Below are 25,749 nucleotides of genomic sequence, written 5' to 3'. Positions count from 1 at the left end.
ATTCTTCTGTTTGTTTTCCAGCTAACGATGGAAAATAGTTTTACCCCAAACTATTTCTAGAATGCCTTCCCTGCTATATCTTCTCAAATTTTCATCAGAATTCATTTTCCTCCAAACAATTCCAGGTTGGAAGTTCTTGCTCTCACATTTCTTTGATTTATTCGTCTTGTAAGCAAAATGTTGGCATCATAGTTTCTCCCTTCAGTTACACAACGAAAGCAACACCATTTTAGTATAACATTGTCCAGTTCCACAAGACTTCCAAATGTTTTTCTTGTATCCAGCATTTTGCCCAAGTACTTTACAGCAACTTAAAACAGAGTAACATTGCAATCAATTATAGCTATTAAAAGGAAGTAACTAGTGTCATTCCTTTCTAAACTATATCAATTGTTGACTAGCTGCATGAACTACAAACTAGCAGTAAAAAATAAGGAGTATTCCTGTTGCTTCTCTTGTTGCTTTATGTGGTCTGCCACATGTGCAATTACTCCAGCTCCAGCATTGTGAAACCATTCATTCTTTACCTGTTACCAGGAATAGTGATCAAATTAGATACAGATAGACAGGTTGGAACCTTAACATATTTTCCAGGACTTTACATGGATATTGTTATGGGCGAAGAAAGACCAAAATGCTGAGTGAAAGCTAACATCAACTTTCTTCCAACTGAACTGCTGTAAGCCACGTATCATTTCCTCTGTTCGAAAAAAGAGTACTGAGATTCAGTGTGCCGTAAAATAAGCAGACGTAAGGGCTTTGAGATTCATTTTCAACTGTCAGAAACAGCTTAGTAATATTACCTTCCATAATTTCATGGTATTCCAATGTGGTCTGTGCGCTGGGTGCATTTTGAGCTGCCTCCTTTGCTTTGGCTGCCTCAGGAGGGAAATGGGGACCTTCAGATGGAACGGCTGGACAATATTCCATATCTACAACATGCTTGTATCCATCCAAAGATCGCCGAGGAGGCTGCAAGTTTAAGAAATCTTTAGACTGATAGAGAAACACATTCATCCTGTTATAATGAACTCCTAAAGGATTTTATCAGAAAAGTGTCTTTGAAGGATGATTCTACTCTGCATCACATTCCCCCACCAAAGATGGTCCTATCATGATAAATATGAAATATGATAAAATATTTTTGCAAATAGTACATCCTACTAGAACTAAAAGTATGTACACATGGCACGACTAAAATAGCTACTGCAAAAATCAAGACTAATAACACAAATGATCCTTAGATTTGCAGTGTTAGAGGAGAGAACAGAAGAGCAGCCTTTTAAGGAAATAATATCTACACTGCTTCCTTCATCCAACACAACATGCACATAGTCTTTCTTGGTGGTTAAACTGCATCAAAGCTACTCCAGTTTTAGTTCAAAAGTTAAATCATTGTATATTTTCCACTCGGAAATCACAATAACTCACCATGAAAATAGATCTAATTTTTCTCCAGAGAATGAGAAAATGATTGACATGAAACACAGGAAATAAGGAATTAAATTTCCAATTCAAGGAAACTGCCAGATCTCTCATATTCACTTGAAAGGTCCAAAACCTGCAGTTTCTGACTTCATAATAAGACAACATAAAAATCAAGGTTCCCCTGTTTTCAAGAAAACTCAATTGATTGTAACACCTACAAAGCAAAAAATTTGATAAGCTCAAGTTATGTGGTATATCTCAATGAAAAGATACATTTAACCTATCCATGTGCAGCTTATCCGATATCGAAGAAACTCTTGCACATAGTAAGCAAAATACAAGGGGTCCCTGTTTTTTGGGAATGTCAATAAATTAGTCTAACTTTCCGGTTTTATTTCACCAACAAGGCAAAATGTATAGAACTAATGCTATAGGTATCCATCTGATACGCCTTCAAGTATTGTTACAATCCAAATGAAAATGATTAGCGGTTGCTGGACAAGAGATTACCGGGGTTCTTTTTTCACAAAATTGCTGTTGTGCTTTTCATCCTAATCTCTCGTGTTTGAGCTAATTTAAGTACTTATACAGTCACACCTCTCTATAATAACCTTGTTTATTCCGATCTTTTGTAGTTTTTTACAGTGATCAGCTGAACTACACCTATAACAATATTTGATGTTTAGTTCTTACTTGGCTGTTTCAGAGAAGATACCCAAAAACTATTCTTTTTCCAATTTGCTTATATTATAAAAGATAATAAAATTATTTTATTTTAGAACCTCAAATGATATTCATATTTCACTAATTAAATAATTAAGAAAGCTAATACAATAATAATAAGGTGGAACATATGGAAAATGGCAGAATACAAAAAGTCTGCAATTTCATCTTTTAATTTCTCTTGTTCCAAGCTACCAAGAGTTTTTGACATTCCAGAGTTCTCATTGGAACTCATAAAATTTCTTAAAGTTATGTTTCCATTAAACTATAATTGTTAGAGTATATTTGGTTATTATAAACTACTCCAATAAATATATAAATATTTGAGTAAGGCCGTTATAGAGAGGTAACATAAAAATTGTGTTCCAAAGAAAGTTTGTCTGTTATAGTGAAATGATGTTTTAAAGGTAGCTGTTATAGAGAAGTTTGACTGTATAATCCTATCGAGTATGTTTGACCTTGAAGGAGTGTTCCATATAAAGTAGACAAATCTAGCACACTGTCCACCTGCCATCACCGCTAATATGGGCCCTGATAAGAAGCTCCACAGTCCCTGTCGCCGGGACCAACAACTCATCCACCAACACCCATCCTCCTTCTACAAACTCACAACCTTGCGGGATTTGGGGGAAGTTTCAAGAGGTTTGAGGAACAAGGTCAGTGATGGAATGTGGAAAAGGCAGCAAAAGTTAGTGATGTTATTTAAGAACCCACTTAGTTTAGTTATCTATTACAAAAATTCTGTGGTGATTTGCACGATCATAAAAGTAAAAGCAAGTTACCCAAAAAAGCAAGGGTAAAAGGTGCAAAATACGACTGTAAATATATGTTTTTCCTCTATGTGCTGTGAAAGCTAAAGGTTCCACTTAGATCTGAACTCAGCCTGCAGGAATCAGAGTCCAATGTACTGATGACTAGACTGTGGAACCATCGGTCGAACTCTTGTAAAATGATTATATATCTACAGATCGAAGTAACTTCACAAAGAGGTAATCTATAACAGTAAGCATGCAGTCAATGTGTGAGAATTTAAACAAAGTTACTGAAACTGGTCTATGAGCATTTTTTTTTTTTTGAGAAGGTAACAATTTTGTATATTAATATAAAGACTTCACTGAAATTGTGAAGTCACCCATAATTACAAAGTAAGTGCCCATACAAAACTAAACAAAAAGGACACTATTCACCCTTGTTCTTCTTACAATGAATCTAGTGCATCTAAAATGGATTAATGATCCTCCAAAAGTTTTCCTTTACCAAAAATAAAAAAAGAGCTAAACATTTTATCTTTATCTTCTGGATGTTGCTGAACTTTTCTTCAAAGCATCTTTGGTTTCTCTCTTCCCAGACTGTCCACCATATACAAGCTGGGACAATTCTCCATCTCTTTGTCTCTCGAAAGTGCACCCTCTTTATTCCAGCTAGCTAGAATATCAAGGATTCTTCCCGGCATTGCCCATGGAATTCCCCTTAGACTGATGAAAATCCTCCATATCTGTATAGTGAATGTGCAATGCAAAAAGAGATGGCTAATTGTCTCTGCCTTCTCTCCACATAAGTAACACCTAGAGCACAATTGGAATCCTCTTTTTGTTAGGTTGTCTTGTGTTAAAACTGCTTCTTTTGCCAAAAACAATGTAAAGCAAGCAATCTTCTATGGAATTTTTACTTTCCATATCATCTTTCATGGCCAGCATCCAATTTGATTGTTGGATAGATTGTATTCCTTGTAAGCACTCTTAACTGAGAACTTCCCCTGTCCATTCCCTTGCCATATGATAAGATCTTGACTAGCATTGATGCCACTGAACTGTTCCAAGATCCTATAGAACTCAATCACTCTGTCAATCTCCCAATCATTTAACATTCTCCTGAAAGTGAAGTTCCATCCCTGGACTATCCATACCTCTTCTAAAGTTGCTTGTTGTTGCTGATTCAGATCATGAATGTCAGGAAAAAGTCCCTTCAGGGCTCCTTGTCCTAGCCAGTTGTCATTCCACAGTGATATTTTACTTCCATTTCCAACTTTGAACTTTGATTTGTTGATCACTTTTGGCCAAAGGTTTCTTATTTTACTTCCATTTCCAACTTTGAACTTTGATTTGTTGATCACTTTTGGCCAAAGGTTTCTGATTGATCTCCACAGGCTGACACCATATGGACTTCTCACTGACTTGGTTGTCCAGTTTCCTTCCTTTCCATATTTCTCCCTGATAACCTCTGTCCACAGTGTTTGTTCTTCTGTCGCCAGTTTCCATAGCCACTTCATCATCAAACTTTGGTTCTGCACTTTCAAATTTTTGAGTCCTAGACCCCCTGCCTTTTTGCTAATAGTCAAATCATTCCATCTAACCAGATGGAACTTCTTTTTCTCACTGTTGCCTTCCAACAGTAAGTTCCTTCTTAGAGCATCAATTCTCTTCACTACATAGACTGGAATTGGGAACAAAGACATCATGTATGTAGTCATGGCATCAAGTACTGAATTGATCAGAATCAATCTACCCCCATGGATAGGTATTGATTTGTCCAATTTGCTAGTTTCTTCTCACATTTCTCCAGCACAGTATTCCATATACCTTTTGACTTGCTTTTTGCACCCAAAGGCATCACCAAGTATACAGTTGGTAGTTCCCCTACTTTCTCACCCAGAATATTAGCCAAGCTTTGGATTTCCAGTACCTCATTAACTGGGTAGATGAAACTTTTCTGCCAGTTAATGTGTAGCCCAGATATTGCTTCAAATAGAATGAAGATTACCCTAAGTATCTTTACTTGTTCTCTTTCAACTTCACAAAACACTAAGGTGTCATCAGCATACTACAAGTGTGATATCCTCTTGTTGCTATCAGCTTTACTACTCACTTTAAAGCCCCTAATCCAATCATTTGTTTGGGCTACCTTTAACATGTCATTCAATCCTTCCACGGCAATAATGAACAGAAAAGGAGAGAGGGGATCCCCAAGGCCCATCAAAGAGACCTTTTACCCCTGCCAACTCCCACCAAACTTTCCTCCCTCTTTTTTCTGTCATTTGGAGCATACACCACTGAGAGGTGCCATGTATACTCCTGAGTCTTTCCTGAAAATTTGCAAGTGAGAGTGTGAGCTCCAATACAAACCACCTCCCCCTCCCATACTCTACCATCCCACATTACTATAATTCCCCCTCTTGTCCCACTAGCCTCTAGTTGAGCAAATCTTACCCATCTGTTGCCCCACAACTCCCTCACTAAATCCCTAATATCCCCCTCTATTTTTGATTCTTGAAGACACACAATCCTGGCTTTCCAACTAAGTAACAAACTTTTAATCACTCTCTTTTCCTAACTCTATTCAACCCCCTCACATTCCATGATAAGATATTTACAATCATTAATTATGATTCAATATGTACCCACCCCCCTACTTCTAGTTCCATTGCTTTTAAAGTTACTCCCGATTTCCTAAGCTTTTAACTCATTGGCTCCCTTTTTCTTTGGTGTCTGGGTAGACTGTGTCACTCCTTTCCCTTTGTTGGTCTGTCTTCTGCTGTCTATTTTCAAAAACAGCTCTAGTGCTTCTCGCTCACACCCACTGAAATCCACCCCAAATTCCTTGCTCAGTTTTATAATATTCTGGTGTACCCAGATAGACACCTCAAACTCCAAGTCTTCCTCTGCCTCTAAGACCTGTTGGTTGAGAGGCTCAACTTCTTCAATTGCCCAGTCCATGGACCTGTCATTTTCTGTTGCATGCAGTTGCATGTTGTTATAGTTCTCTGAATTTTCGTCTTCCTTGTCATTCTCTGTAACAATTGTAATGGCATTCTCCTCAAGTTGGCTTTCTTGTTGTTTTCCTTCTTCTCCATCCTCTTCCCTTTTTTCTTTCTCTTCATCTTCTGATTTTTCATCGTTACTGATATTGCTTTCCTTGGTTGCCTCTGTCAGAGACAAGCTCTGTTTTTTCTTGAATGGGGTATACTGTAGAGCTTTTATTTCATCATTAAGAGGGTCAGTTATGTGGATTGGGTTGGGCGTGTAATTGTTCTTTTCTTCAGATATCACTTGGGCCAAAGAACCTGGGCCCAAACTCCTTTTTTGATCAGCCTTTTTAATTGTTCCTAAGCCCTCACGTGACTGGTCACGTGCTTTTTTAAGGTTGTACTGGTTTGAGCTTCCCACGTGCCCTACTTGAATTTTGAAACCTCGAGCCCCACCCTCTGCAATTAGGTTATTTTCCTTTACCCGCTGGTTTGAGACATTCTCTTTTACCCATTGGTTGCAGCTCTCATCTTCTTCGTTCTCCTCAGCACTGGACCTCACCGGCGCCTCACACCATATCTGAATCTCGAACAAAACTCCTTCGACCTCTATTTTCACTGTTTTAGGGATCAAAGTTCCATCTCCTCTCACTTTTATTCTTGCCCATTTCAGATGATTCTTGAGTTCTGTTTCCTCTTCCGTTTCGAGCCATCTACCACAAACTTCACCCACTTCTTTAAAAACGTTTTGAGACCATAGATGGAGTGGAAGCCCTATTATCCTAATCCACATCTGATTTATCCTTTTGTTTCTTGGAACCGTTCCCACCATTAGATTCCACCATTGGAGCTTAACTTTGTCCTTCTTCCAGTACCAGTCATTTTTCAGCACATTGTCAGCAGCAATTTTCGAAGGAAATTCAAACAAAAATCTATTCTGGTCCATTTCATAGATGTTGATTCCATTAGCTTGTTTCCAGAGCTTTGAAGTCCATTTATGTACTTCCGATAAAGTTACCATTTCTGAATTCCCTTCTGAGATGAGACCCACCAGACATCTGTCTAGGACCTCATTGTGAATTTGGTCTCCAGTTATGTGAATAATGCCTCCATCTCGTTGTATTTCCACTTCATTCATTTCTCTATTGGCCCATTTATGATTCCTGACAGTGTTTGAGTACAGTAAGACCTCTTCAACCACCCTATGAGCATTAAAGGCATTCCTTCTTACCCCACTATTAATGAACCTTTCAATTTTTGTCGCTATATCCAACCAACCTGAGTTGAAAGCCGCCTCTGGTACAATAATGATCGATCTGTGGACCCTGATAATGGTTATATAGCAGCCATATCTATTAAAGTTTCTCGCACAAAGTCTCTGAAAATTGATCTCTGTTTTTCCATCTTTTGACATAGTTTCCTTTCTCCCTTGAAGCTTCCTTCAAATTCTCGCATAGCCACACCATCGTCTTTTTGCTAAATGCAGTCCTTATAAAGTTTCTTCCTCGTTCAGTCCACCTGAACCAGTCTTCAGCATTGGTTGATCGTCTCTCTATTTCGTAGGATTTGAATCCCATTGCAAAGTATATGATATTCTCCTTCATAATTCTATGTACATAAAGTTCCTTTTTCTATCTATGAGCATTTAACAGCCAAATCACGTGTTCTTTGCTAAAGTAGAATGTCAGGAGGATTATCTTTGAAAGTAGTGAAGTGAGAATATTAACTCCGCCCCTATAATAAGTTTCAAGCCTCCAAAAAAGAAGAGGGTTGTAGTACGTTGACAGTTAGGAAAAAACTAGTCAATTTATGATGAATCTTAAGCAATATTGAATAAGTTGGGACGTGCTTGGTATTGGACCAAAATGGATATTGAGGATTTAGATAGCCAACAACAAGTGACTTGGAATTGAGGTGTACTTGTTGCAATGAATGGAAAATACTACTTCGGTGCTTCATTTCTCCACATTAAAGCAACAACAACCCAGTGTAATCCCACAAGTGGAGTCTGGGTAGGGTAGGATGTACGCAGCCTTACCCCTACCCTGGAAGGGCAGAGAGATTGTTTCCGATAGACCCTAGGCTAAAAAAAAGATGGAAGAAGCACTAATAGCAAGTAATAACAATACATGATATTTAGAAAACTAAATCCAAGATAGCAAAAGAGAATATGAAAAAAGTACTGATAGCAAGTAATAACAGTACAAGATATGCAGTGATAGCAAACTAAGGGAGTACTGATGGCAAGTAATAACAGTACAAGATATGTGGAAATAGCAAACTAAGGATAAAGAGATACCATACTAACAATAATACTATTGAAATAAAGAAGACAAAGGAAAACGCTCGACTACCTACTAACCTTCTACTCTAATTCTCAACCTTCACACCCTCCTATCAAGGGTCATGTCCTCGGTTAGCTCAAGCTGCGCCATGTCCCGCCTGATCACTTCTCCCCAAGACTTCTTTGGCCTACCTCTACCTTCCTCGTATCCCCCAAGGTCAATCTCTCACACCTCCTGACTGTGGCATTTGTGTTTCTCCTTTTAACATGCCCGAACCATCTTAGCCTCGCCTCTCGCATCTTTTTCTCCACAATAAAGCAGCTAGGATAATTCTTTAGTTGATATACGAAGTAGAAACTGGCACCCAAAGGTGTGGCCTAGTGGTCAATGAAGTGGGTGAGAATCATGAGGTCTCAGGTCCAAATCCCAGCGGAGGCAAAAAACACTAGCTGATTTCTTCTCATCTATCCAAGCCTTGATGGATAGAGTTACTTGGTACATGTTGCTGGTGGGAGGTGACAGGCATCCCGTGGAATTAGTCGAGATGCGCGCAAGCTGGCTCGGACACCACGGTAATAAAATAAATATACCAAGTAGAAACTAAATGTACAACAAGGTAAAAGTTCCAGCAAGATTTGACCTCGGGTTAGTGGATTTTAGAGCCCAATGTCCTAACCACTAGACTACAAATCTGAAGGTTGACCTACAATTACTTGAATCTCTATCCGCCACAGAGCTGCGGAAAGCATTAAAGAGGTTAGCATTTAAAGTAAAATATGAAAAGTACATTACGAGGTCTTGTTTATCATTAAATCATTTTCGCATCAGAAAGCCCATGAGAATAGAATCATACTATAGAATGCTAATACAAAAATTACCACTAAAGTTAACCAACTTAAGCCTCTTTGAAGAGAAACACAGCTTGAACAGAAAGGAAACAAAGTTTGCATGACAGAAAGGAAAGCCCTTGTCTGAGACATCAAAACCTCAGCACTGAGTGTTTCATGATTGCAAATAATCAATATGTCTATTCCAAAACATAATGAAAGCTTAAACTTTAGATCTGAACCTTGTTTAATTACTCTTTACCTGAAACAGTAGCTATACTTGACCTCACACCAATTTATTCAGACTAACTACCCGAATTCATAGTGCGATATTGTAGACATCTAATCAGAATGAATGATTATCTCCTTGAAAAGTAATAGAGTATTTAATAATTATAAGATCACCTTGAAAAGTTCTGTCTCCCTTCTTATAGAGGATGTACGCCAACCAACCATATCTAGATTATGTCAAGAAATTAGTGCAATTACTGCAACGGAAGTAAAACTAATACTAGAAACAAAAAAAAATACTTTAGCCAAAAGAGAAAAAAAAAACTGATATATATATATATATATATATATATATATATATATATATATAATTTAAAGGAAATATGAAGCTTGAGAAACTACAAGGAGATGCAAAGGATACGGTCATAAGAGACATTAGCATAAAGAACACGACATTTGAAAGCACCGAGGGCCGATCTGCAAGAAGGAAAAAACATGTGTAAGAAGCATAAGGATGGAATAGGAAACTGCTGCTCGGGAATGGTAGAAAGATTTTTTGACTCACAAAAATTTACCATCATCACAGTCGGATGCCATTCTAAGTAGAAGAGGTGGTTTGTTGGGCTTGCCCTCTGTGAGGAAGAGCTGACTACCAGTTCGGCCAGCAAAAATGGGAGCAACTGGTGCTGCAAGTTTCTCTAATATAGGAACTCCCAGGAGAAATGGAAGCTAAAAAATAATAGATAATCAACAGTCGGGATGTCAAGAGCCAACATAAATAATCACAACGATTGTTCAAATCTTGCTGGAGCCATTATCTTACAGTTAGATTATATAAAAACACTTGCTGATGAATAAAACCTACCAATTACTTTCCCAGATTTGTATATCCTGTGACGCAAGGAGGGAAGATAACAGGACCCTAAAACATCACCTGTTTGGGGTCTTTGTTGACCTAAAGAATTTATTGCAGATATGATAAGCTATTTTTTTATCTGTCATATTTCCTTCTTGAATAATACCAATAACTCGATTATATTGGTTACATACCTTTTATATTGCATAATAAGAGTCATCATTTATATTTTTGACATCCCTAAATGGCATCTACTTTCCTAAAACAAGGATAATTTCTAGTTTCTTTGGAGTACTTTTTAAATGTAAACTATCAATTTGTGCTTCTTTTGCCTTCCAATAAGAAATAAAATACATGAGTACTTCTTCGGTTTTTGTATCAAATAGTGTAGTTACCAGCATTGATCTAGAAAATGGGCCTTAATGAAGATGGTAGTTAACTAAGGACAAGAAGATCAACACATCATAGTAACAAGTCTCTTTTGAATTATTTTCAGAAAACAATTGTGAAGATAAAGAAAATTTTAGTCTCTAAGGCTTTGGTCAAGTAGTAAGAGCACAAAACGTATGTGTGGGTTAGCCACACGTTACAAGTTCGATTACAGTTGTCGGCAAAATCATGGTATTTTAAGTGGAGAAGGATAGAGCAGTGGGCCATTACCAACCGACTTTCGAACCGTGCGGCAGCTGGCCCCGAGTATTTCTCAGTAATGAAAAGAAGTATCAAAGAAAACAATTAGCAAATGCTAACATGAGACTTGGATCTTTTTCTCCTAATACAATTGTCACATCGACATTCTTTTTGTTAAGAGGGAAACCCGCAACCGCACACTTGGTGCGCACTGGGTAAACCTCCCCCTGTGTAATAGCCTGCAAACCACACAGGGAAGGTAAGCCGCACTAGGCAAGCCATGTGCGACAGGCTCAACCCAGAAGGCATTGAGGGGGATTCGATCCCAGGTCATCATCCATATGGATGACCGCCCTCCGAACCAATTGGGCAACCCCGACATTCTATTGGGTTAACTATCAAATTTGGGAACAAAAACGATTATATTTCTCCTGGGAAAGTACACAAACCTTAATTAACCATCAATATCTTTGTGCCTTATTGTAGAGATCATAAGGTACCCCAGCGAAAGAATATAATACCAAGATACTATTCCAAAAGTCAAAATTTTGCTTTAAAATGGAGTACCACAAAAATCTGTTGATTTACCTTGTCAAAGGCTGAAGTTAGTTTCTTTTATCAGTTGTCAAAAGCTGATGTCAGTGTTCATTCCACAAGCACCAATTATTCATCATCAACGCTCATTTAGCGGAGGAAAGAACACAGTAAAAGTAATGACTCACACCAACTTGTTTGGATTAAGGCTTTTAGTTATTGTTGTTACACTTGCATTAGATCTGCCATTTGGCAGTTTAGCCTGATTAAGGGACTTGTAGATCAGTATATAGGTAAGTATATATATGTGAGAATTAGAGAATCTCTAGTTTTGGAGAATCTTGATTATCCATGGAATGTAAGCAAGGAACAATTTGGATCCGAATAAAAATATAATGGTTAAAGAGGATTCATATAGACGACCCCTAACTTCTTTTGGCTCAAGGCAGAGCTGATTGATTGAATGAAGTATAAACTACTACATTTAAACGTAGGATTACCCATGAAGAGGATTCCATTCGAGATAAATAGATCAGGATAAGAACATTTGGCAAGGAATTCTGGATAGATGTGCTAAAAAACTAACCCATGGAAGAAACAACATTTATCAATGGGGGCAGACTTACTCTTATTAAAAGTGTACTAGATGGTATGCCTACCTACCTACTGTCCATATTCTCAATGCCAGCAGCATTGGAGAAAAAAATGAATTCAATAAGAAATAGGTTTTTATGAGATAACAATGAAGACGAGAAAAGAATTCATCTGGAAACGGCAGGTGGTTCTGAGGGATAAGAAGGGGGGTGGAATGGGTGTAAGAAATCCGAAATTAAACAATAAAAGTTTGCTAGTCAAATGGCTTTGGAGGTATTACATGGAAGAAAATGACGTTTTGGAAGGAGCTGAAATGCTATTCATGGTAAAGAAGAAGGATGGAGAAATTATTAAAAGGGGAGTCTGGAAGAACATAAGTAAGCTTTGGGGAGAATTTAATCAATTCACCAGATTGGGGGTGGATGATGGAATTAAAATTAGATTCTGGACAGATTTGTGGGCTGGAGACGAGTGCCTGAAGGATAAATTCCCTATTCTGTTCATCTGTTCAGCAAATAAAGAAGGTACACTTGCTGATTTTCATTGAAGTTCTGGTTGGCAAATTGTTTTCAGAAGGAATTTAAATGACTAGGAGATGGAGCTTTTCTGTCGGTTACTTCAGCAGTTGGAATCAGTTTGTATTGATCTTGATAGAATGGACTCCTTGATTTGGTTAGCAAGCAGAGACAAAAAGTTTTCAGTTAAAAATTGCTACAGATTGTTGATTAAGCAATCAGGACAGTGGAAAGCTTCGTGGCCCTGGAAGATGATATGGAAGACAAAAGCTCCTGTCATAGTAGCTTGCTTTGGGCAGATAACAGCTTGCGGGGCATGTTTAACTGAGAATAACTTGCAGAAGAGGGGTTTTTTTTCCTATGTAGCAGATGCTATGTTGACATCTTTTTCCCCATTGCAGTTTTGCCAGACAATGTTGGGATTTTATTTCTAACAATTAGAGGTATTGCTTGGGATTGCTACAAAATCTGCAGTGAGGTCCTACCTCGCTTTCTCTTCAAACTCTCTCTCTCTCTCTCTCTCTCTCTCTCTGAACTCTCTAACGACTCTTTCTCCGCCAATGACCAACAGCCGCCGACCACCATCCCCAGCAGGTAGGCCCCTTCTCTCTCTTCTCTCTCTCTCTCCTCTTCTCTTCCTTCTTTTTCTTTTCTTTCTTTTCTTCTCCCTGAGCTGTTCTTTCACCACCAGTGACCGACGGCGACAAACATCCCACCCCTTCTCCCTCCTCTCTCCTTCTCCCTCTCCTTGTATGTGTGTGTGTTTGCATCTGTGTACAGTGAACAGGGCCGGCCGAACCAGAACTATTCCGGCGAGATACAGCCACGCGTCGGCGCGTGAGCAACCATACAGTCAGATTTCCGGCAAGATTTTCCCTCTTTGGTGGTCGCCTCCTCAAATCAACCTGGCCCACCCAATTTCCAGCCAGTTCCGACGGGATACAGTCATTCCGGTCAGTTTTCCGATGAGCTCCATTGTTTCCGTCGACCTCCATCCATCCATCCAGGTGTCCTCTACTGTATTTCCTCCTGCCAAGGAGTGGCAACATCGTCTTGACGTCTCCGACTACAATCCAGGTTCTATCTTTCTTGATTTGCTATATTCTGTTTCGCTCATTCGTATTTGCTTTCCTGTCCTTTAATATCGATGCTTGTATTTAGTCCCACTTGCCTTTCTTTAACTCTAGAACCGCCGCTTGTTTTATTGTCATTTTTAGTAACCCCTGTTGTAGTGGCTCTGATGAACGATGGTATATTAAGGTCATGTCCTCCGTTGGGGCTGGGGGTGAGGGTCAAGGGTGGCAAGTGGGTTAAGGGAGCCTCTAGGATGAGAATTGGGTCTTGGAACATAGGAACATTGACGGGAAGTCTATAGAGTTGGTGAAGATTCTCAAGAAAAGGAGGATCAATATAGCTTGTGTCCAGGAAACCAAATGGGTACGGATTAAGACACAGGATGTGGACAGGTTTAAATTGTGGTACTCATGAGGCTCGAAGAATAGGAATGGCGCAGGCATTTTAGTTGATAAGAAACTCAGAGAGCAGGTGGTAGAGGTTAAGAGGGTGAACGACAGGATGATGGGATTAAGCTAGTCGTTGGAGAGCTTACTTTAAACATAATTAGTGTTTACACACCTCAAGCGAGATTGGGAGAGGAGGCCAAGAAGCGTTTTGGGAGGATTTGGATCAGGTTGTGAGAGGTATACTGCTCACTGAGAAGCTATTCATAGGAGGAGATTTTGATGGCCACATCGGGACAACTTCAGGGGGTTATAACGTTGTGCATGGTGGTTTTGTTTTTGGGGATAGAAACAAATGAGGAGTCTCGCTTTTGGATTTTGCAGAATCTTTTGAGTTTGTGATAACTAATTCGAGTTTCTCGAGGAAGGAGGAGCATTTGGTGACCTTTCATAGTACGGTGGCTAAGACTCACATAGATTACTTACTCCTTAGGAAGGGTGATAGAGTTCTTTGTAAGGACTGCAAGGTTATCCCGAGTGAGAATCTTACAATCCAACATAAGCTCTTGGCGATGGATTTAGAGATTAAGAGGAAGAGAAAAAAGAGGACTTGATGCGACAGGCCAAGGATCAAATGGGTTAGCTTGACTACTGTCAGAGCTCAGAGGATGGGGGAGAAATTGGTGGAGATAGGGGCTTGGGGGAGTAGTAGGGATGCAAACATGTGGCATAGGACAGCTAGTTTCATTCGGGAAGCAGCTAGAGAGGTTTGGGCGCCTCGAGGGGTAACGTTGGTAGATATCGAGGGGATTGGTGGGGGTACAAAGAGGTCCAAGGGAAAGCGGAAGGCAAGAAGGCCGCATATTTGAAGTTAGTGGAGCGCAAGACGAGGAAGATAAGCGGACGCATAAGAAGAGGCATAAGGCGGCGAAGAAGGAGGCGAAGTTAGCGGTTAAGACAGCAAAAACATATGCGTTTGAATGCTTATATGAAGAATATTGAGGACAAAGGTGAGGGTAAGAAGCAGTACAGCCTAGCTAAGGTGAGAGAAAAGAGAGCCCGAGACCTAGAACAAGTGAAGTGCATCAAAGACGAGGACGGCAAAGTATTGGTGGAAGAGGCATACATTGGACGTAGATGGCAGACATACTTCCATAGACTCTTGAACGAAGAAAGGGACATGAACATCGTGCTGGGTGATTTGGAGCACTCCTAGAGTAGTCGGGATTGTGGGTATTGTAGGCGTGTAAAGGTTGAGGAGGTTGAGGGGGCTATGCGTAAGATGAGCAGGGAAAGAGCGACCGGGCCAAACGAGATCCTGATAAAATTATGGAAGAGCCTAGGAAGGGCAGCTGGGCTCACTGGGTTGTTTAATGTCATTTTTAGGATGGCAAAAATGCCCGAGGAATTAGGTGGATAACAATGATTCCCTTGTACAAGAACAAGGGTGATATTCAAAATTGCAATAACAATAGGGGTATCAAGCTACTAAACTACACTATGAAAGTTTGGGAGAGGGTGGTGGAGAGGTGAGGAGGGGTGTGTCCATTTCGGAGAACCAGTTCGGATTTATGCCGAGGCAATCGACTACAGAAGCCATACATCTTGTTAGGAGATTGATGAAGCAGTATAGGAAGAGGAAGAGGGACTTACATAAGGTGTTCGTCGACCTAGAAAAAGCATACGACAAAGTCCCAAGGAGATTCTGTGGAGATGTTTGGAGGCTAAAGGTGTACGCGTCGCATACACTAGGGCGATTAAGGGCATGTACAATGAAGCCAAGACCTGGTAAGGACAATAAGAGAAGACTCGAAACATTTCCCATTCGTGATGGGGTTGCACTATGGATCAGCGGTCAACTCGTTCTTATGTGCCTTGGTGATGGATGAGTAGACGCGACACATTCAAGGGGAGGTGCCTTGGTGTATGTTATTTGAAGATGACATAATACTAATTGACGAGACATGAGGCGATGTTAATGCTAAACTAGAGGTTTTGAGGAAAATCCTGGAATCTAAAGGTTTCGGGTTGAGCGGGACTAAAACGGAAAACTTGGAGTGCAAGTTCAGTGACGTGACTTCGGAGGCTTACGTGGAAGTGAGGTTGGATACACAGTCATCCCCAAGAGAAAAAGTTTCAAGTACCTTGGGTCTATAATCCAATGTAATAGGGAGATCGAATATGATGTCACACATCGTATTGGAGCGGAGTAGATGAAATAGAGGCTCGCATCCCAGCGTCTTGTGTGATAAGAATGTGCCACAAGTCTTAAAGGTAAGTTCTACAGAGTGGTTGATATACCGACAATGTTGTAGCGGGCGGAGTGTTGGTCAGGCAAGACATCTCATGTTTAGAAGATGAAAGTGGCGGAAATGAGGATATTGAGATGGATGTATGAGCATACTTGGAGAGATATGATTAGGAAAGAAGATATTTGGGACAAGGTGGAAGTGACCTCTATGGTGGACAAGATGCGAGAAACGAAGTTGAGATGGTTCAGGCATGTGAAGAGAAGATGCACAGATGCCCTAGTGAGGAGGTGTGGAAGGTTGGCTATGGTGGGTCCAAGGAGAGGTAGAGGTAGGCCGAAGAAGTATTGGGGTGAGGTGATTAGGCAGGACAAAGCACATCTTCAGCTTACCGAGGACATGACCCTTGATAGGAAAGTGTGGAGGTTGAGGATTAGGGTAGTAAGTTTGTAGGTAGTCGAGCATTTTTCTTTTTCATACCTATAATTCTTTTCCATACATGTAGTACTGGTATTATTTTTGTATTCCTTATTCTTAGACTTTTATTAGAACATGTTGTTTCTTTTGCTTCGATTATCTTATTTTTCTGGCTGTTGTTACTGCTTTTCTTTCCGTGGCATGGCTTCTCCATTACCGTATCTCTTTTTCAAAACTGTTGTGTTTATACTTTCCTTGAGCCGAGGATCTATCGGAAACAGCCTCTCTACCTTCATAAGGTAGAGGTAAGGTCTGCGTACACACTAGCCTCCCTAGACCCCACTTGTAGGATTACACTGGGTATGTTGTTGTTGTAGAGGTATTGCTTGGGTGATACCTCAAAATGTGAAGGGATTAATGGAAAGTTGGCAGCAACAGGTGGTTCCTAAAAAGTAGATATGGAGGACTGTTCCATTGTGCATTTCCTGGACTCTGGCTGGAGGGGAACAAGGCTTGTTCTGAAGGGCAGAGAATTCTTATTCCTAGAACTAAAAATAGATGCTTACAAAACTAGTATTTCTGGTGTAAAAGTAGCCTTCTAGTAAGTCTAAATCAATATATGGATTTTATAGATCTCTTAGGAAGGAGAATGTAATAGGCTGCATGTTATGTACTTTGCTTTTGTGCTTTCTTCTGACCATCTTGGTACGATTTAATAAAACCTTTACCTTATAAAAAAAATGAATCAGGATAAGAACAAAGCCAGTATATGATTAAATGTGTAAAGACAACTGAAAATCATATATTGATGATTTGATGAAATTCGAAAACAGGAACTCTTTTAACACTCAATTTTCCAATAAAACTTTATTATATGCCCTACAAAAAATTTCCGAAGAAGGATTTACCACGGTAAAAAGTCGAGTAACTTCTCAAGGATATATTACCACATATACCATCCAAAGAAATCACATTTACCATAAACCTTGTAATAAGAAAGAACCACAATTAGCATCATAGACATTCAACAGATGGCAACAAGAGAACTAACCTGATTTTTCCCTCTCACACCAAGATGTGGCGTTGCCAAGGTGATAAAATTGATTGGTTCCAGCCCGGCAATTAAGCCTTTATTTGAGAAGCATGTCATTTTGAAGTTTGCATTAGTTGAAGCGACCACATCATCAGAAGGGTCATTATGGTTGGTTGATGTATAAAGAACAGCAGCAGCATATCTTGTAATCAATCCACCAAGAGAATGAGCTAGAAAAGAAATCTTCTTTAGGCTCTCTCGCTTCTTTACAACCAGCATGACCTGTTCATAATTAGTTGTGACATATATTAAAGGCAAATCATTCGGCAATCACAAGGTAAAATCCGACAACTTTAAAATAGGCATCTAACTTCTGAGAAGCATGGAATGGAAAAAATTATGATTTCAAATCAGAGAAGTGTACTTGGAAACAATTTGACCATTCAGTTTTTTTAAAAAGAAAACTATGATAAGGAATGCAGATTGAACACTTCCATCATGAAAATCAAGAAAGAACTTATTATTTAAAAATGAAGGTGATAATCCAATTCGCATAACTAGTGGTGCATTAATAAAAGTTCATTGCTAATTCCAAGAAGTAGGCAGAGAGAAGGTCTTTTTACTAGTATTCAAAGAACCATTTGAGATCAGACGAAAGGAGAAAAAAAATTCAGATAACTTGGAAAATTCGATAGTACAATATATCATCTGGGTCTGTTTCTTTCAGTTCTTATAAATATGTGAAAAGGGTCATATCCACCACCACAGAACTGCTAGAAAAGTCTCCGCATTATGCCATATTTGTATCCCGCTTAGGAAGCCGAGCTTCCTGGATAGCAGCTACCAGGTCGGATTACATCCATTTACAGTTATCTATTATGATGGATAAAATATACCTCTAGAAACTCCGTCTATGTGCAAGCACAATTGGGTCCAAGCTCGAATGAAGGAGGAGGGAGAGAGTAGGTTGACGGCCAATGAAAAAATAGTCTAAATAGTAAATATCTGAATACTCAAGAATGCTAAATAGAGAAAAAATGAGTACAAACGATTCATATAGCGAGCCCAACAAGGTTGGGACTAAGGGAAGTTGATTGCTTGATTGATTGAGAGTATACCCTATATTTGCTTATTTGCACCAGACTTAGACCTAACTTACACCATGACACTGCGTAGTAATATCACAGGCACAACTAACTCCATGCACCACTTCTTTTACTCACTTCATCTGCTAGCCTTTTCCCAGCTCCATCAATCCCGGAGAAGGTTTTAGTGAAAGTGTTACATGAACTTGCTGCAAAGAAAAGAAGGAAGAAAAAGAGTCAACTGGCAATACCAACTGGCTAACTTTTGGTTCATCATTTAACATATGTTCAAGTTCTGAGATCAGGCTTCAAATTCATAATTATTTCATGAAGAAGAAACCACATTCAACTGAAACTATAGTTTAGTCACCGTTACCAATTCCAACGGAGAATTCATGTCCCATTAGAACTAAATTGGTCGCTATTAATTGTCTTCTTCTCCCTCTTCCATACCCTCTCCTCTTCTTTCCTCCAATCAAAAAGGAGAAGGAGAAGCTATTTTTTATAATGGTGGTGTCAGACCTAGCTTGCGTGCACCTTAACTATTCCAAACGAGGTACTATGTAACTCTGCCCACCAATTAGGTAGATGGAGAAAAATCACCTAGAGTTTCTTGACTCTACTGGGACATGAACACTATTCCCCCAAAAGTATAACTGAAATTTTCCCACTGATCTGGTTCTGCATTAGGGTAGGTTGTCTACATCACACCCCTTGGGGTGCGGTCCTTGCCCGAACCCTACGTGAACGAGGGATACTTTGTGCACAGGCCTGCCCTTTATCTGGTTCTGCATTAGAGAAAAATATCCATATCCTGTTTAACAGGTAACTCCTACAATGCAATTCAATCTTCCTTGACCACAAGGACAAGAATGGAGGAAAGAAGACGATGCAGAAATAACTTATCCTTCCTTGCTGAATGAACAAAAGTTTCTTTTCAAAAGGGATGCAAAGATGTAAAGAATTGGATTCTATGCATAGGATATATAGCTAATCTCATTTACCGTTCCTTAGTAAAAAATAGTTAGAGAGAAGCATAAAGCTTACTTTGTTGTTAATTGTCGCAGTGACTTCATCTTGTATTCAGACAGGAAAACGAGGGCGATTGAAAAGCGCCTATGTTTAATAGACAATAACTTACTAAGCTGTCAGAGTGTGATTCTCTATACCAGAATATAAGTACAGTGTTCGGACCCGGAACTTTCTTCCTGACAAATCTAATAATCATTTCATTTAAAATGCATTAAGATGGTTCCAAATGTTGAAATGTTAAGCATCGAGCTTCCAAAATGTATTGGAGTTACATATTCTGGTTTACGCAGCTTGTAAATTTTGGAAGTGAAGTATTCATAATATACTTTACTTTCACGGACACGACATTCTCATGTGATGGAAGCAAGAGCTTTTTGGCACTTCAGTATCTCAGAGTAGAGTGCAATTGAAGCAAGAAAATCGAAACTATTAAGCAAAAGCAAGAAAGCATGACATTAGACAATTTGGACAGAAAGCTATACCATAGATCACAAAGTTTCTTCCCAACCGCTTTTTAAGCTCTGCTTGTGCATACGTCCAATCACTTGGGCTGCATCCCATGCAAATAACATGACAAGCTAGTTGAGTGCCAGATGCTACTATAAGATCTATGCATGAGATCAGCAATTAGCATAGTACCCATTAAAATATCAGGTACAATATCATCGACAACCTGATGAATTGAGGTAATTGTACATCCACCTTTAGAAGCTCAACTCATGAATACCACAAAAGCATTTTACCCAAAATAGATAAAGGTGATGCATGTCAACCATGGAGAAGCAAGGAGAGAAGGCTCAGATAGAACTTCATGCTCCTTCGAAATTCGAGAAAAAGTAAAACATGTTGTAATAATGAAATAAGACAACTTGAACCCAGACCTAGTATACCAACAGCAATAAACGCAATAATCAAGTACAGTCAAACCTCTCTATAACGGTATCGTTTGTCCGGAAAGTTTTTGGTTGCAATAACGAAATGTTGTTATAGAGAACATATAATATAATATCACATAAAAAATCGGTTCCAAAGAAAACTTGGCCGTCATAGCGAAATGTTGTTATAGAGGATAGTTGTTATAGAGAGGTCTGACTGTACTCATTTGTTATCTGATTGCAGAGATATTTCTCCCTGCTGAAACTTTCTCTTCAGCAATTTAGAATGACAAAGATTGAGCTTGACCAAAGTAAAGAATATCGCCATCAGACAACCCAATTAAGAGACATGTATGAGAGATAAGAACTATAAATAACTGTTACTGCATTCAAGACTTCACACCTTCTATCAGTTATGTAGAAGATACATGCATTATTACCTCTTGAAACTTTTTCTTAGGTTCTACCACATGCACCCTATAAATGCTAACGCTTTCTGTTTGCAGAAGGATAACATCAATTAAGCCCGAACGTATGCTTGGATGAACATGGAAACAGGTGACACACTAGTTTGTTTAACTTTTATCCTAAGCATTTGCCATCTCAAATTGTTGATATCAACAGTGACTCATTCAATATTCACTTTCTATTTTTCTCTTTTGATCCTTCTTTTAAGTACTCTTTTATACTTCAATTAGAAAGTAGATATATGGATGCTACCCTCATTGGGTGAGCAAAGAATTGGCCTACCTTGCCAAGATGCCATGAACAAGAACAAGAAGATGCTCAGGCTTATCCTCCATGTCCAACAACCAACTTGGTGACAAAACACTTCTTTCAATTGAACACATCACCTGGGCTCTAAGGCTTCGATTTCTCCAAAAACTATTTATGCCTGCTGAAAGGGCGGGTAACTTTCTCAAAACTGTAGAAAAAAGAATTTGCAAAAAAAAAAAAAAAAAAAAAGAATGCAATACTATCCAAAACATCTGTAGCATAAACAAAGATGTGGAGGTTGCAAAAGAGCATATTGCCATCATATCTGAATTATGATATAGAAAGTTAATATTCCAAATTCATAAAATAAGCAGGAGCAAACTGTTGCAACTTGACACTCATTATTTTCCAAAGGACACCACAAACACATAAGACTTCAAACGTTAACATCACCCTTTTTATCAAGCAACCTACCCAAAGTAGAGGAGGAAGCTAGCTGTAGGTACATATCGCTGACACCTGAAAGCACATAACGAGCAATATAGAACTGCCTAAAGCAGATTTCAGTATATCAGTAAGTCCCTGAAGCAGCTTCAAGTCTTCAACTCTTATCATTTAGCAGATATCCACGCAACCTGCATAGGAGGATGGGCTGGAAGCAAGCTACAGCACCGACAAGTGGAAGGACACCACAAGCAACATGGCATTGACTAAAGTAGAGTACTAGAGTTCATTTCCATTTATTTAGAACATAGCATTATCATTACATGCTAGAGCCAAATGATCGAGTTCCCAGAGCAATTTCAATCCTCACATATCAGCGGACATGCTCAGAAATTATTTCTTGACAAACTACACACTAACATAGGGGGAGTGAATTATAAAAGCAATATCTATGTGTCTCAATGAACCAGCAATATCCTGAATTAGTTGCTGTGGCATTTGATAGCTCTAAGCGCTACACGTCAAGGTTTGCCTACAGATTGAAGAAGTTAATTATCTTGTGGATTGTAATAAAAGCACGAAGGCATTATTTACAGCCTACCAATTTTACAGCAAAGACCAATCATTTTAATTTGAGAAAATTCAATGAAAATAAGATCACCACTAAACCATAGTAGAAGGGTTTCACTAAACTATGGATTCGAGCTATGAAGTACATTACAAGAAAGCAGTGGACTATTCATCTACTGATGCTCTATCTCACAGACATGCAGAACTTGATTAATGCAGCAACATACCTAAATTACAACCTACTTGGACACAGGAGGTTCTAGCTAGATATGAAGGTGATGTGGACATGACTAATAGCTTGTTTGGCCAAGCTGCAAAAATCAGCTTATTTTGATAAGTGCTTTTTCTCAAAAGTACTTTTGGTGAGAAGCAGTTTGTGTTTGGCTAATTAATTTGAAAAGCACTTCTGAGCAGCAATTAGTGTTTGGCCAAGCTTTTAAAAACAACTTCTAAGTGTATTTTTCTCAAAAGTGTTTTTCAAAAAAGTGCTTTGGGAGAGAAGCTACTTTTTTCTGCTTCTCCTCAAAAGCACTTTTTTTCGTCCAAAAGCTTGGCCAAACATTTCAACTTTGAAAAAAAAGCACTTTTTTGCTTCTAGGATTGGAGAAGCTTGGCCAAACAGGCTAAGTCATAGTTGCAGTCAATAATATTAACCCGCATGCAATCCTTGACTTTGCAGAAATGAATGTTAAAACATAGACTGGCAGCACTTGTAAGCTTGGGGGACAGCTACTTAGTGCTACACACCCCTCATCTCTTGGGGTTGGGGTCATTGAAGGATCCTAGCTAGTCAACATATGATGACAGGTGTATTTTACTGGCCTTCAATGTTGACTAATTTTAAGAAGTAGATACAAGATTGTTGATATGTTCCTTAACATTTCACTTGTAGCCCTAGCTTATACTTCATAAGGTTTGGACGAACATTACCACAAAGGGCTCCTGAATCGGGGGGTATGGATACTTTTTTGTTGTAGTGAATAAGTATAGTAACTACGCTCATTTCCTCCCATTGTCAGGTCCTTCCACTGCTCAGCAAGTGACCAGGCCATTTTTAGAAAATATCTACAAGTTACATGGTTCCCCCAGATAGTATCGTGACTGACCAAGACAAGATGTTTCTTAGCATATTTTGGAGGGGTTGTTTTAAGGGACCACAGACCGAAATTCTCTTTAGTTCAACCTATCAACCACGAACCAGTAGACAAAAAGGGAGACTGTACAGATGTTTAGACCACCCTAAATGTATGACTCATCATAAACTCGGTTAGTGGTGCAAATGGTTGTCCTAGGCTGACTATGGTATAACACCAGCTTTGTTCAACCCTGCAAATGACCCCATTTAGGGTGCTCTATGGAATTGACCCACCCAAGTTTACTTTTAGAGTTTTTCTTACAGAATAAAGTTATAATGATATACCAGCTACTCCAAGCAAAGGTAGTTGATATTGAAGGTCCCAAAAGATAACATAAAGAACAAGACATAGAGTCAAATGAATAACTACGCAGATAAATGATGTACAGAGAGAGAGTCCTACTATTGAGTGCAAGTACACTAATAATCAATAACTATTTAGCAATAGAAACCATAGTCTGCTGCTTTTCTCTAGCCACTGAAGTGTCAAACAAACAGTAAGTTAAATGCCATTGACAATAGGAATGGAAACAAAAGGCTTCAGATGTTTTGTAGGAAAGCCCCTATGTAAGAAACAATTTAGTTATTTATTTGAGATTAAAATTGCAAGCTTTGCATCCAAGGGTGCCGCCTAGCGATCGATGAAGCTAGGATGAAGACCATGAGAGACCAAGGTCTGAATTCCAGCAGAGGCAAAATGGTTGAGTTATTTCTTCTCATCTACCTGAATCGTGGCCCCTGATGGAATAGTTGAGGTGTACGAAAGCTTCTTGGCAATAATAAGACAAATTAAGACAGATACGTATTTCTGGCTTATCGCTTTCAACTTATAGAAGACGAGTTGAATGTTTCAGCTTCAACAGAATATCTGCACATATCTGCTCAAGGCACAGAATTCAAAACAAAGATTTCAGTTGTATTTAGCATTACTGTGTTAATCCGTGTATCAGTTGCTTCTGCCTTCAAGCATTAACCAATTTACTAATTGAATGAAATTTAATGGAATCATTACTGCATCCAATTAACGATCAAATTAAAATGCATAAGCGTAGCCAAACAATAAACAGAACAAACACCTCATGTTAACATTCATTTGAGCAAGCACAAATTTCAATTAGAATTTGATATAATCTGTAAAAGGAGGGAAAATAACTTACCAGAAAAGATGACAAAGTTCTTCCAATTAAAGGACGCCGATGAAGAACAACAGTAAGGGTAAGAGGAGGAATATGGATTGGAAGATAAGAAGGAATTGTTTTTGGAATGAGAATGGTGCTTAAATTGAGGCAAATAATGATGATGAAATATTGGTGCCAATGACGCCATAAATAGGAGTTAGTGATTTGGCCGTCAAATTCGCTGGCGCCCGAAGCTTGTTGCTTGTTATGTCAGCATCTCTCCCATTCTTTTCTTACTATATATTACTCCATGCCCATGCCCTCGCCTATAGATATTTTAAAGAATAGATATTGAGGCATCCGCCATTTTTAGGAGATTTTACTCCTCCTTTATCTCGGGGCAACGAGCTCAAAGGCTGCTTGAGAGTTGAGATGTGCATATAATCTCATATATATAAGCTAAAGATTTAACTTATCTACGCTTGATTTTTATCTTTAAATGTAATTTAATATGTTCTAATAATTTTCATGTTTTATTTTTCAAATAACTGGTTCTTACTTTTTAAGGGCAGTTGTCAGGCAATGAGTTTATCTAAATTAACAAGTTAATACTATTTCAAGAAGTTGTCTTGAGGTACGCGCTTTGCGTTTGCGCGTGTACATCATATCAAGATGTGACGACCCGATAGGTCGCTTTGAATATTAGCCTTTATTTCCGTATTTCGAGACCCACGTTAGCTCTGTTTGATGTTTCTTGGTTTGCGTGCGTGGTTTGTGTCGCTTTTGAAATTTTTATGTGAAAATTTGAAAAAAAAACATGATTTTTGGCCTTAAAAGCAACTTGAGTTGACCACAGGCAACATTTTGTGAAAACGGTCTCGGATTGGTGTTTTGATGATTTCGGTAGGTCCGTATCGTAATTTTAGACTTGGGCGTATGCCCGTAATTGAAATTGGAGGTCCTATATTGATTTGACTCATTTTGCCGAAAACTAGTATTTTGAAAGTTTGAAAATTTTTTAAGTTTGACTGTAAGTTGACTTCATAGCTACCGGGTTCAGATTTTGATGTTGAAACTTGGAATAGATCTGTATTGCTATTTGAAACTTGTCTGCAAAATTTATTCCAATTCGGAATTGATTTTACATGATTCGGACGCTTAGATGTGATTCTAGTTGTTCTTGAGTTTACTTTGAAATTTCATTCATTTTGATGTTCGATTTATAAAATTAGATGTTATTTTAGTGATT

General features: G+C 38.8%; 1 protein-coding gene across 5 annotated transcripts; it reads right to left on the bottom strand.

Moving 5' to 3' along the window:
• Positions 1-205: 205 nt before the first annotated feature.
• LOC104102365 (lipid droplet phospholipase 1-like) lies at positions 206-24,938 on the bottom strand. Of its 5 annotated transcripts, XM_070196298.1 has the most exons (12): positions 24,540-24,680; positions 24,107-24,260; positions 21,267-21,411; positions 20,124-20,191; positions 18,748-18,818; positions 17,543-17,806; positions 9,802-9,965; positions 9,658-9,713; positions 9,411-9,463; positions 804-972; positions 603-700; positions 206-527 (listed from the first exon to the last, which is right to left on the bottom strand). In XM_070196298.1, the coding sequence occupies exons 3-12, from the start codon at positions 21,365-21,367 to the stop codon at positions 411-413; spliced, it is 1,161 nt and encodes a 386-aa protein (XP_070052399.1). In that variant the 5' UTR covers positions 21,368-21,411; positions 24,107-24,260; positions 24,540-24,680; the 3' UTR covers positions 206-410. The 5 variants fall into 5 exon arrangements, with proteins under 5 accessions (XP_070052399.1, XP_009608361.1, XP_009608360.1 ...); XM_009610066.3 differs by lacking the exon at positions 24,107-24,260 and having other exon boundaries at positions 24,540-24,938; XM_009610065.3 differs by lacking the exon at positions 24,107-24,260 and having other exon boundaries at positions 21,267-21,414; positions 24,540-24,929.
• Between the last annotated feature and the right edge of the window lie 811 nt (positions 24,939-25,749).

This window comes from Nicotiana tomentosiformis, chromosome 2 (assembly GCF_000390325.3).
Source record: "Nicotiana tomentosiformis chromosome 2, ASM39032v3, whole genome shotgun sequence".
Lineage (NCBI taxonomy): Eukaryota > Viridiplantae > Streptophyta > Magnoliopsida > Solanales > Solanaceae > Nicotiana > Nicotiana tomentosiformis.
Note: the sequence above shows the minus strand (reverse complement) of the source record. Positions and strands in the feature narration are given on the sequence as shown.

Bases quoted from the DNA above. Each gene is read 5' to 3' on its own strand.
- LOC104102365 (XM_009610065.3), bottom strand. From the start codon at position 24,708: ATGGCGTCATTGGCACCAATATTTCATCATCATTATTTGCCTCAATTT. The intron at 18,819-20,123 runs GTATAGCTTTCT...TTTTCTTTGCAG, and splicing joins AAGAAACTTTGTGATCTATG to CAAGTTCATGTAACACTTTC. The intron at 528-602 runs GTAAAGTCCTGG...TCCTGGTAACAG, and splicing joins TCGCCCATAACAATATCCAT to GTAAAGAATGAATGGTTTCA.